Source organism: Papilio polytes, unplaced genomic scaffold (assembly GCF_000836215.1).
Source record: "Papilio polytes unplaced genomic scaffold, Ppol_1.0 DF824169.1, whole genome shotgun sequence".
In the NCBI taxonomy this organism is placed as follows: domain Eukaryota; kingdom Metazoa; phylum Arthropoda; class Insecta; order Lepidoptera; family Papilionidae; genus Papilio; species Papilio polytes.
Genome location: NW_013525035.1, coordinates 5161432 through 5175013, shown reverse-complemented (window position 1 = coordinate 5175013; position 13582 = coordinate 5161432). Strand labels below are relative to the sequence as shown.

Here is a 13582-nt window from a genome sequence, read left to right as displayed (position 1 = left end):
CAGGATGTTCGAAAATTAAAAAGACTAACGTTGTCCAACTGTCAGTGTTGACAGATGTTTCGGCGGGAACTCATTGGACAGATTATGAAACGTAATTTCGGAGTTAAGCTATGGTGTGCTAGTTCTACGCATAGTGGATAAGACTTTTTTAAATGATAACAATTTTTTTCTACTGTAACGGCTTCTTTTCCTATCGGTGTATCGATAACTCTTAGATTTATATTGTATATGTACGGTATTTAATGGAAAGTTTGAAGGCTCCACGTTTTTATTTCTATTCAGACCAATTTTTCTCACTTTTACATCGTGTTATTGGAATGGACTGCCATATTTTAACCTTAAACTGTAATTTATATACTTAAACAGGGCTATGTGCATCCGGAGTTTCGATTTTAATGGGCAACATTGAATTCAACGAATGTAAGTTCTAGAAAAAGCGCGGGACTTCGGTGTATTCTGACAGCCCGCTTTTACGTTCAGAAATCAAATCCTAACCAATGTAATGCCCTGACATCTGATATACAAAAGAAAAACGAAGGATGCGTAAATTTATTTTTATTTGCTAGTCCACGTCTTTGATATGTTAAAAATAATTATTCTTAGTCGTGTAATACTAATTATAATGTATTGTGTAAAATATTTTTTTTTTTTTAGTTATTATCAATAAATTAAATTTTGTTTATTTTGATTGTATGTTTCCTTTCACGTCCTGCTTGAGGTATGAATGTTGTTAGTATTATAATATTACATACGATTATTAAATACATTTTACAATACAATAAACGAATGAACAATGTGTTTTTTTTTCATATGCCCATTTCCCGACTCTTGTTTAACCTCTAACTCTAAAAAAAAGTCCTTATAACATAAGAACGACAATCACAAGACTTATAAACGGAACTTTGATCTATGACCTTTACCAACTGCACGAAACAAAATAAAAATCCAAGTTTGTGAAAATCGATCGAATGCGTAAGTTGGCAACGAGTCATGAATTCAAACACGCACGTGACGCGAGCAGCGTCCCACTAAAATTGTATACCAGCGCACACGAAAGGTTGAGTTTATCTTAAAAACTCAGTATTATTTACCAAAATATAATGTTATTTGATCGCTAAGAAAGACCCTTAGTGTAGTTGTACTAAATCCACATTAAACCTTTTATTGTGAATGCGGAATAAAACATTCTAGCTAGATTAGAAACCATAGCAATTAAGAGGAAGCTATAGAAGCCTGATAAAGATATCTAGTTTTATTATTGTTTTTCATACGTGTGTCTGTAGCCTACTGATGGCTTAGTTGTGGCAGCATTTATGACTGAACATATCAGTCTTCGAGGCAGCGTTATTGCGAAAACTTTGGCGCGAACTCGAGGTTTTCACTAAGTGGTCGTTCATTTAACGCGAACGGCCAATTAGGACGTTCAACCTAAATTATATTTTAATTATGCTAAAATAACGAAATGAATTAATGTTAAATACAAACCAATTTGAATATGGAGGAATGATACGGTGGCATTATTTATTGGGATGCTATAATAAAAGTAGCCGGATTTTGCCAGACTAAATTCGTACCTCCGATATAAGTAGCTTGCCGATAATTTAGCAAGCTTAAAAATACTTTTTATTCTGAATTCTGAAACTGATAATTTTCTCTACGATTCTCGTAATTTCACAATTATTTACTCTTAAATGTTATTGCTAAAACATTTGTAGTTTTGATTTTACAACTTGCTAAACAGGTTAATGACATGATCCTTAAGTCGGTCTCATGAGAACTCCACGTAAACGAGGTTAGTGGTACAGAATTCAATGGCTGTTGTACCCGTGATCCCGTGCTCTACATCCAGGTAGCAAAGTGCACGTGAATCATATTGTTTTTGCTTGAAATTCGTTGTAATGTAAATATTAATCGACATGTATAGTGCTATACAAACTTTGTAGTTGCTTGCTAGTCTGCGCAACATAGAGAGAGATGGAAAATCACTTAAAGTAATGGCTGAATGTAGAAATACGGAAGTAGGGCGCAAACCTGTATATGTTTTCCTTGTATTGGGCACTTCTATTGTTTGAAGCTAACCACGAGCAGTTATATTTGGCATAACTTTTTACTTAATATGACTTATAAAAGCGCAGGATTGTTTTTTAAATACACAATGATTAGACCATCCCGAACAAAGTTTGAATCTTACAATATCGTGTGCGGTGTGGGAGGGGAGGGGACTACGGATTTAGACTCTGGCACTGACGCCTCGCAGCTGTGGTGGCCATACTTCCAGCTACTCTGAGTCAGACAGCTGCAAGCCTTAGTTTATTTTTTATAATTAAAGGAATGTGTTTGAACTTACTATTCAGCGATCTGCGTACACAGTTGTTGGACAGGAATCCTTGATTAATATTGCTTCAATACCTAATACGAATATTAACGCTCATATAATCATTTTATGTTTTTTGTGTAAATGTTACCAGCATTCTGATTTTAATTGCAAATTACCAATAACATACCAATGCAATAAAACGCCATTAGATTTCTTTAGGATAATCTTTATCATAGAGTCGTAAAGGTGTCCGCAGAACTTGATGGTCATCTTTTTTGTCGTATATGAAGGTCTACGTCCTGCACTGGACTGCTGTTGTCTGATAAAAAAGCTAGAATAATCAAAGATAAGTACTATTGTGTAAAGATAAGAAAATTGTGAAAATCACGAACACCCTATACGGAGAGAAGCTCAGCCGCATTATGCAACGTTTCAAAACTTATTTTCGTTAGTCTGTAGTCAACACGCGTCGAAGTTGCACGTTTGGTATTAATCGAACGGTTTTTATTGTGTTGTTTTTCGTGTATTGTGCAAATTAGTAATATACAGTGACTGCATTTAGCGAACGTGAAGTGTTTTTTATACTTTCGTTTTGGCGGAAAAATTTCTTTTTTTTTTGACAGGTGTTTATGCATACTGCCAGTGCTTTTAACGTATATTTTTTTAAAATTACAAATAACATAAATTACAGATATGACAAATAATTAAAATAATTAAATTAAGTACAGTAACATTAATTTTGTAGATAAAAATTCAGAATTGTAACTTTCCCCGTTTACAGTAATATTGATTTTGTTAGAAATATGCTTCAGGAAGTAATTAAACATATTAATTACTGTAAATATTTTCCCGTAAAAGTGTAACAATGCCAAGAATTGTCTGTTCGTCTGGCAGTACTATCTGCCAACAATTTTAACTGCTTCGGATACGAAAATGTTCACTTGAATTTGTTTTTCGATTGTGAAAAAGTACACTTCGTTAATAATTTCAACTTTCAAAATTTTTGTTAACATTGTAAATGCCCTAAATACGTTTTTAAATCCCCTTGAACACAAACATTCTGGAATTGTACGCTCATAAAATTGTTCCAACGGTTCTCGTAAACATGCTCAGAATAGTATTGAACAGTGTTGCCACAATAACTAAACTTTTTTCCCTAAACCTTACTCTTATTAATAATTAGCCTAGTATTCATCAATTTTGTATTCACCATGAAACATCGCCACTCCCACTAGTATTAGTCAGATATTCTTTTTAGATCCAAAACCTTGATGAACGCGAGCCAAATTATTATTTACAATTGAAATGTTTAACTTGCAGTGTTATAGAGTACACGAAATAATAAGAAAAGACTAGAAGAATATAAGTGTAATAATAGTGTCCAAGAAAAAGCATCAAAGATGATGACTATAAGCGAAAGTCAGTATTCGTCGAATAAAATGTCGAGTATTCATAAAATAAACGATCGTGTGGTCCACAAGGATAGTTTCGACGATGTCAAGAGCTCTTCCAGTGTCAACAGCACGTTAGTCACAAAGCGAGGCTTCAAGCCTTCGGATATGTACGACCCTCAGAAGAAGGAGTTCCTCACAAACCTCAGTTATAAGTTGTTCCCTGTAAGTTGGGTAAGTCGACTGTTTTAGTAGTAAGGCCAGGCTTCTAACAACGGCGGCGTGCTGCAAGGTGCTGTATTGGGGCCTTTTTATAATATATTAAATAAAATTCCCATTTAATTATGGCATAATGAATATTTTATTTATGGTAGTTAGTTAATAGACTTACAGTTATGGCGTACAATAGAATTATTATATTTTTATGCTTTTAACCACTGTAAACTTACTTATAATTTACTTAGTACCATATTTAGCTGTAAAAGTAGTTGCATGGACTTCGAATCGACCAGAGAATACTAAACAGCAAAGTAAGATAATCTTCGAAACAATAGCGAGCCATTCTTTTTTGGACGCATCTAACCGAAATAACGTGAAATTTCGTTAAATATTGATAGGAATTTGATTGAATTAATGTATAACTTATGCAAAGGGAACAGAAGTAGCACGGAACAAGCATCTTGTTAGAACCCCTATTTGCTTATTATTTTTAAATTCTACGAATGATTATTACCAAGAACATTAATTGCAATATGCAATTCCGAAAGAGTAATGAAACACTAAAGGATGAGTGTTGTAGGAACCAGTTCAATGACGTAGCTACAATGTAAACACTAGGTTGTGTTTTACAAACACGTTTCAGACTTTAGATTATAACACTTATGCTTATCAGAAGTACTCGTGAATCAGTGTATAAGTTAGCTTATCAGCTATTGTGTTAATATAATTAAAAAACTGCGTAAGCGCAGCTGAAGTAGTTAGTTGAGTTAATCAGCAATGTATACAGATTGATTCGTTTTCAAGAATGTTTACCGATTTCTTGAACTGTAAAACTAACAGTAAACTGCCGAACATATGCAAATTCATATATGTTTATTCCAAAAAATCCAATGGGTATTCCAAAAGAGGGTAGGGATGACTATATTTACCTTAAGTAATATATAGTAAATGTAATCTAATAATTAATAAAATTAGGATCATAGCGTATAAGAAAAAAAAATATAGAGAAAGAAAATATAAAGACTACAGTAATAAATTGAAATACGCCTGTATTTAAAAAAAATACACAAATTTTACCACAACATAACACAATTGTGGTAGTAAAGTCAGATGTCAAAGAACTTCTATTACCTTGACCAGATAGTCACTTCATCTTAGTGGACTAACCTTCTGACTCCGACTTCTGGATTTTACTACCAACTAGCTAGTATCGATTTTAATAGTGTTTAAAACTGAAATATTTTATGCATAGTGTAGTTTCAAATCTTGAACTCTAGTATTGAGAGCAACGCACCACAAAACTGATAAGAATTCAGTGAATCGTTTTCAATATTCTTGTTGTGAAGCTCAGAGGAAGCTTTTGGCGCGACTCCAGATGAATTGTTCCTTGAAATTGCGTCTCGTAGTTATTATAACTTTGTGACCAATGTTTGGCAAACATTTGTATTGTAAACATTTCCTATCAACGAGTGTTGGTTTTGTTCGACAATGTTGGTTGATAACGAAAGCGAAGTGCATGTATATGTACAATGCTTATCTGCCCGCTATGCAGGTGTCACCGCAAACGACAAACCTTCTTAAAATGTAGTTATAATAGGTATTTTAAAAAGAAAGCAAAAATAATTCGGTTCTCCAAAATCTTCAAAAAATAAGATTCGCATGTAAAAAGTTAACATCTCCCGGATTTTCGGCGCCATTCTCAACTTTAAAAACACTATTTTCCGGACAATATAGCGAGATGCTGGAGTGGACATTCTGACACAGGTAGTGGACAGCTTAGCCTATATATCGTTGACGAGTCTAATTATAATGAAGTGGACTTTAAACGTCGCATGGAGAATAGAAACGGGCACAACGTTGAGCAATCTGGGAAGACAGTCTGTTTGTTTTAAAAGGTTGTAGAAAAGAAGCGAAGGCAAACTGCGTCTTCGATCTAATAATACAAATCTTGAAACTATAGATTTTGAAGCCAACAACAAAAACGATAAGTAAAATTTAGCCCATATTGAGTAAAACTAGTCGGAAATATGCACACCATTTAAGCTCTATAAAGACAGATATTTGAAAAAGTTAAAAAAATAAACGTTCAGTAAATAGTTCGAGAATATTTTTACTGCCGCCATCTTGCATAAATAGAGGGCGTTTATTTAAGACCGAGAACGACCTAGGAACGCTCAAGTGTTCCCGATCAGTCAAAGTCGGACATTGACCCCTCACAACTCGATTTTTGAACACCGGCTTTTGTAAATTTTATAAATTTCAGCCTTTTTACTACTAGCGATTATTACGGAAAACATCATGACGCGAACTGCACATATCCACAAAAAAAGGGCAATGTGAATTAAACCAAAACGCAATGGGCCAGCATGGTTTACTAACACCTAGTAAAAACAGTTATAGCTTAACAACCTTTGATTGGATAAAAATTGAGATTGAATATAAGATGTCCCTATCGACAGAGTGATGCGTTTCACCAAATCTTACTCCATTACTCTTATTTCTTTCAACTGTGCTATCGTATAATCGTATTTTGGAATTAACATCGATCATTACTTCAAAAGACGTAAAGTGTTGCAGCCAGATCGTAAACGATTTATGACGCAAGAACACGGAAATAGCTTGAGCGCCGCAAACACTAGTCTGTTCTAGCAAAATGTTAGATTTCGTCGATTTTCTTCTAACGTTTGTAATTTATTTAAATTGTGCATAAAATTTCATAGACTTCAAATTTGATTGACCCTAAAGTATACGACATAGTTTAAACAATTATTTTCGCAAGAAATGGGTAAATATTATAAAAACAACAACACCGTAAAATGTGTAACGGCATTATATTGGCATTACAATTTAAAATTTTTGAAGGATTTTTTTTCTTTAAAATCGTTGTTTTTGTTTTTAATCGAAAAGATGAAAAAATAACTATTGCTAGGCAAACGCAACATGAAAGTTTTTGGGGTAATGAAGATTTTTTTAATCCGGCGCGTTTCTTAGACGGATTGGCCTCAATACTGAAAATATAAAATAAATATGTGTTGTACATCGCAAATTGGCATGCCGGTCTGGCGATGTTCATAGAACTTGGCAAATAGCCAAAACAACTTACACATTCATCATAATGATAACATCCCAAGTGCAATAGTAATTAATCAACATTAAACTCAAAGCATATGGCACAAGATCTATTATCACTTGAAGGAATTATCAGAAATAAATTATTTTGCCATTTAACACAAAATTTGTACCTACCGCATTTGATAGGTTAAGTTTTGAGTAGACTTTCGTACTACGGGTGAATCGATTGGATGTGAAAACTCTAGAACAAATAACTAACAACAACACAAGCTTTGGATTAAATAAAAAAAAAACATAAGATCATTTAATACCTGCATTTAAACATAATAAAGTATAATGTACCTACCATTTCTTATCAACTACTATTAATTATAAGGTGTTAACAATAATACTTCAAATATATGAACAATCATACTTAATTGAAATGATAAGATTAGGGAAATAACCATTCTTCTATGAAAACAATAGAAATTAAAAAAAATCCTTTATCAATATCAAGTCATTTCTTGGTCGATTCGATTTCGTAGTTTTAATTCAGCATGACACTTTACCAAGTGTTGCCAGAACAATAAATCTTTTTTCAAAATTACCCTAAATAATTTTTAAATATGTTAACACCACACAGAATGATGCAGAGGTTCGAGAACTTCCCGAAACAGTACCGCTGGATAATACATCAGTAAGATTATTGAATTTGTAAAGAAATCATGGACTCAGTAGCGCCATCTGTAAATATGGTTGATTCGAAAGTGATAAAGATATCATAATTTTTTGTTTTTTTGTCTATGAATTTATTTTGAAAAAGAAAGGATCCACTCAAACAGGTTATTTAAATTGTAGAGAAATCTAGATTCTAGATCCTAGAGAACCGTTTTAAACAATCTTTTCTTTTTGGGTATTTTTATAGACATTTTCTATTTTGTGTATTTTTTTTTAATTTCAGTTTTTAATTTACACTTTCCTATATTAAGTATCAGAGTAGTATTTTATGAGAATATTTTCTTACAACTCTGTAACTTTTTTCAAATTTCTATTTGCTTTTATTTATATTTTTAATATTGTGATTTATTTGCATGTGAATTTAGTTTAAACATTTGTGATAATTAAATTACTAACAATAAATACGTCAAACACAAAAACATTTTAATGAAAAGCCAACCCTTTATTTACCTTAATAGTTACTAGACTTTCCATACATCCCTACATACAGGGTAACTTTCTATAATTGCAACACTAAATTACTCGTGTAATAAAACATGAACGTTAAATTCAAGACGCATAAAAGCGTTTTGATGTGTAAAATAATATTCTCTGTTGAATTACAACGGCTTATAGGGAAGGTCACGGTCAAAGGTTACGCATTCCAAGTGTCATATGTTATTTTTTTAATCTTAAATGTGTTGTAAGTCGAATATAAATATCTCTTCATGTGATACATGGTAATTAAGTATTTAGTTGTGGACTCATTTAGTGTATTATGTACATAATAAATCTAGATTATACTGTCTTAGAAGTTTTTTGCACAATTATTTATTAACCCCCTTTGTTACAACTTCCAGGAGGACTTGGAGAACAAGCCGGTGATAGTGGACGGCAAGGAGGTCGACTTGAACAAGATCTTCACGCCCGCGCCTGATGCTGAGGAGCATCTCATCAAGAAAGATCGTAAATTCGGTATAAATCTTATATTAAAATTACAATGTATTGTGACTGATGTTTGATACAATAATTTTAACAGAAATCTTTCTGTGCCTTTGCTTGGTCGTCTCACTATTTCGGCGAATTCAAATCGTTTGCTTGTTTCCCACCTTATGATAACAATAATAAATTCATTCATTAAACAATAACTATGTTCCAAAGAATTGGAATTTATATCTAAAGAAGGCTCTTGCATTACTAAATAGCAAAATCTGTTATACTAATATTTTACATGCGAAAGTGTAGATAGATGGATGTTTGTTAGAGTTTGTAGCCTAAACGGAGCGTATCTCGATTAAATTTGGCATAGATGTCGAGGATAGTCTGGAATAACACATACGCAACTTCCTTTTTCTTCATTTAATTTTACATTTTTTTAATTAAAATCTACATTTCTTTAATTTCAGAGAAAACATTCGCATCATCAGGATTCTACGTGCCGGGCGTGCACCCCACCGTGCAGCAACAGATGGAGCTCGCGCGCGTCATCTCGCGCTCTCTGAGCGACGCCAGCAACCACAGCAGCCGCGGACAGAACATGTACGTCAACCGCAAGAAGAGATCCGTCAAATGGGTGCATGAAGGACGAGGTAACAATCGTTAAAACATTATTGTGGAAAAGCAAACTTGTGATGTTAGAAGCGCCTGTTTTTATAAAATAGCAAAAGTGTTTATTTTCTCTTCTCAAACTTTTTTGTATGACAAGAATGAAAAGGGAATAAATATGATTTGTAAGAGCTTATTTTTTATGGATATCTATTAGCAGTGGTCACTTCGCTATTTAGGCGAATCCAGTTGGCCGCTTGTTCGTTTCATTTTTATTTTGTAAAGCGATATAAGTAGAAATAAAAGTTGTAATTTTTAATTTTCAGGTCGCAACACATCGAATATGAATTCGACACCTACACCGGTAGCTAACCACGACACGCCATACCGTCCGCCATCGAGCTTACGCAATCAGAAAACTTACCCAAAATCAGCACTCAAACACACATCGAATCTGCCGAAAATGGAGCCATTCCCGGTTTCCCCGCCAACAATAACATTACAGAATATCGAAGTACCCGTGCCTTTGGCGCCAACTAAACTAAATGATGTCTATGCTTCGCCGAAAAGCCCGCGCCTGCCGCTTGTCTGTGGTCCGAATTTCAACGTCGCGCCGCGCGGCTGGGGAGAGATGCAAGATTACTACCGCCCCGTGTCGCTAGATGGCGTTGGATCAGCGGGCTACACAGATTATTAATTTTTATAATAAAAACTCTTCTTTGTTATTTATATTTAGAAATAATTTAAAGTGCCTTACGACGCTATACCAAAGGGAAAAAGCATTATTTTTATAACGAAGAGTATACGATGGTTAAAAAATATAAAAATTCCGGTAATAAGTTCCAGTTTAACATTAAATAATCTGTGGTCAAATAAAACGAAAAATCACAATTCAAATTGCTTCTGTAAGAGTTTATTTGTTTAGTTTCTTTTTAGTGAACAAAGTTTTGGCGATTTTTGGCATTTAGTTCTCTATTGTTAAGAGACAAGACAGAAAGTTGGTTTTACCATATTGTTTGTCATCAATAATTGTGCCTACATTTTCTTTTGGACATTTAAATGTTATGGTATAACATTTTTATTTTAAAACATCAACAAAATGTCAAATTAAACATTCTTTCCTTCCTGAATAATGAAGATTCTTCTTACGCTATTTATTTAGTGGTTCAGGACAATATATTATTTTAATACATTTTTAATACAGAAACAAATCAACTTTTGTGTGATCGAAATTTTAGATAAAAAATGACATTTCTGGATAAAATTTATGTTTACCTTTGCCTAAGAATGCATTTGGGTTAATAAAAAATACAAATGTTACTTAATTTTCCTTTGTTTCGTTTAAATATAATTTTGTTAGAGCGCGAGCACACCTTTGACTAAACTTATGGAGGTTACACTACTCGATTGTTAGTTGTGCAACTAAACAGTTGTAGTAACTGCGAAACAATCGACAATCGCACAGTTATGCGATAGTTTAGTCAAATGAGTGCCCGCTCTTAGTCTTAAAACTAGTCAAGTTTATTACATTTGTGGTTAATTTTATTACAAATTGTTATTTATTAACTGTTTACCGTTGTCTAAACTAACAAGAAATATTTTAATATAATCTTTATAATTACAAGTACATTTTGATTTTTTTATTGTAGTTTTAAATAAGGTTGGCAGTATGCGAGCCTTACTTGTCAATGTTGCCATACTGTATTTCGTCAGAGTTACAATAAAGTATGAAAATTGTTCTTTGTCTTATTTTCCCTAAACTATTAATTAACTTCTATAAAAATATTTTTAACCATTTGTTCAATGATCCAAAGTAACTAACAACTAATTACAAAAATATTCTGAACTAGCTTTCGCCCGCAACTCCGTCCGCGTCATATGAAAAAACAAAACAGAAGTTAGTAGCCTATATTTTCTTCCAGACTATGCTCTATGCCTTTCATCCAGATGAGATAAGATTATTTTAGAGAAAAATACGTGATATTTTGATTTCACTGTGTTGGTAACAGATACATTTTTTATTCTACAAATTCTGTCTAATTAAGGTATACTTCACATTTTACAAGATGAGTCTAAAATGTTTGTGTCAGAAGCTATAAAAAAAGCAAAAACAATAATACTAAAAATAATTACAATTAGTTACACATCTTCGAAATCATACGATTTTATATGCGTTACTAAACAATAATAAACAAAATAGTTTGTAAGAATCTTGATTACAGCGACCTCTATGATTGGTCCATTGCGAAAGTTCAACCAAATATTTGCCAGAAACACCTTATATTGAAGATTGCACAGATCTGTCATCCGTCTGCGCGTTACATAACTTTGTGAAAACAACATTCTTTGAAACAGAGTTCAGGAAACTATATTTAAGAAAACAATCAAAAGCTTTATTGATACGATGACGAGTTTTAAATTTTTTTTAATATCCAAATACTACGTAATCTATATCTACACTAATATTATGAAGTCGTCAGATTTGGATTTTTGTATTACATAATTAAAAAACTACTAGACAGTTTTCAAAAATTCTTGCTCTATTAAAAAGCTATGTCATAGCCGAGTGACATAGGCTACGTTTTTACTATTTTTTTATTTTAACGCGAGCGAAGTCGCGAGTCGCGAGCAACGGCTAGTTGAAAGAATCTTACCAATAATGCGAAAGTTGAAATGGATGGATAGATGTTTGTTCGAGTTGGTAGCCTGAACGTCTGTACGGAATTTAATCAAATTTGATACAGATGTAGATGATTGTCTGGAAGAACACATAGGTTACTAGCTTTTGTTTTTTTTTTAATTCCACGCGGACGGAGTCGCGGGCAAAAATTCAATAAAGATGAATGAAATGAAAGATGAAATATATCTCTTACTGCATTGTTATAATACAACATAATGAACATTGTGTTAATATGTCGAAACAAGCGTTGGCTCACGGCTTCGTTTGTAAAGCGGGTCCTTGGCTTGCGGAGTGTTGAACTTTATTCAAATAAGGTCTAAAGAGAATGGCTTAGGTTTAAAGATATACGCCTGAAGACTGCAATTTAAGTTCTAAGGTCATTGTAATTTTAAAAGATAGAAGTTTAATTTGTGTCAGAAATATTATAGTTTAAATAATACATAATAATTTATTTCTTTGCTTATATAATCATTATCAGATTTTAGAAGAAACGCCTCGTATAAGTAAGCGATGTACCAAATGAATTTTAAACTAGTACCATCTTGTTTTTTATAACTTCTGTTTTCACACTTATATGCATAATTTATGCAATTTTATTACAAGAGCACACATAGTTAATTCCCTTGTACCACATCTTGCACAATTTCGCGCCTAAAATCATCTTTTTTATTATGTTTTTAATTTGTCTTGTCTTGGTGGATTGTCGGTGGCCAGTGTTTATGTTTAATTCAAATGGTCAATTCTTACAGCGCCATCTATTAATTAATTTAGAGAAACCAAATATACCAAGCTTTTTATGTCACCTTAGCCTTCCCTTCTATATGACGATGGATTTATGAGTCCCTAAAAAACTTTTAAAGAGATTGTGGTCATTTTTTCTTGCAGTATTTTTTGATAATATTCTGTTCTGACTGTTACATAATAATACTTAAATACTGAATAATACTTAATTGCATATTGCATTCCGTCACAGCTCATGTGTTGGAAATTATTACAATCGACTATAAAGTCATATCAGTAATTTGATGGAGATTGTAAATTGGAATTGCGCAATAAATCATAGTAATATTATAAATGCGAAAGTTTAGATGGACGGATGTTTGTTAGAGTCTGTAGCTTAAACGGCCAAACGGATCTGGTTGAAATTTGGCATGTAAAACATAATCTGGAAGGACACATAAGCTACTTACTTTTGTTCTTGTAATACTACACGGACGGAGTCGCAGGCGAAAGCTAGTAGTACAATAAAATTTATTAATAAAAATGTTGAGTACCCCTGAATTTACACATTTCAAATAAAAAGACAGAGATAAGCAACATTTTTATAATTTTAATTAAAATTCTTATTTATCACCGTGTTTTGATAATTTAGTATTCGTAGTGCTGTAAATATTGGAGATATCGTTAATACCAGTTTACTCTCATATTTGGTGTTTATCTAATTAAAATACAGGAAATTTGTTAATATCAAGGAAGTTAGATTTTAATTGAATATAATTAGGTTCGTTGCAAAAGTTTTGTGCGTAAGAAACGGGCTCCGAGAGCAGGGGACCGGTTCCCCAAGTCGTTAATCGGAGATCCGTGAACTTATTGTAAAAACCAATTTCACACAGGTTGGTTTTGGTCAAACAGCTTGTGTGCATTCGGTCGTTCTTGGAT

The 13582-nt window shown here is 32.9% G+C and overlaps 1 protein-coding gene across 10 annotated transcripts; it reads left to right on the top strand.

The window, feature by feature from the left end:
- The first annotated feature begins 2711 nt into the window (after positions 1–2711).
- On the top strand, positions 2712–10971 carry LOC106111444. 10 transcript variants are annotated; one of them, XM_013293546.1, is made up of 6 exons: positions 2712–2803; positions 3638–3942; positions 7625–7678; positions 8559–8673; positions 9105–9287; positions 9570–10971. In XM_013293546.1, exons 2-6 carry the CDS (start codon positions 3718–3720, stop codon positions 9938–9940), a joined length of 948 nt encoding a protein of 315 aa, XP_013149000.1. In that variant the 5' UTR covers positions 2712–2803; positions 3638–3717; the 3' UTR covers positions 9941–10971. The 10 variants fall into 10 exon arrangements, with proteins under 10 accessions (XP_013149000.1, XP_013148998.1, XP_013149001.1 ...); XM_013293544.1 differs by having other exon boundaries at positions 2756–2884; XM_013293547.1 differs by having other exon boundaries at positions 2756–2940; positions 3638–3933.
- The last annotated feature ends 2611 nt before the right edge of the window (positions 10972–13582 follow it).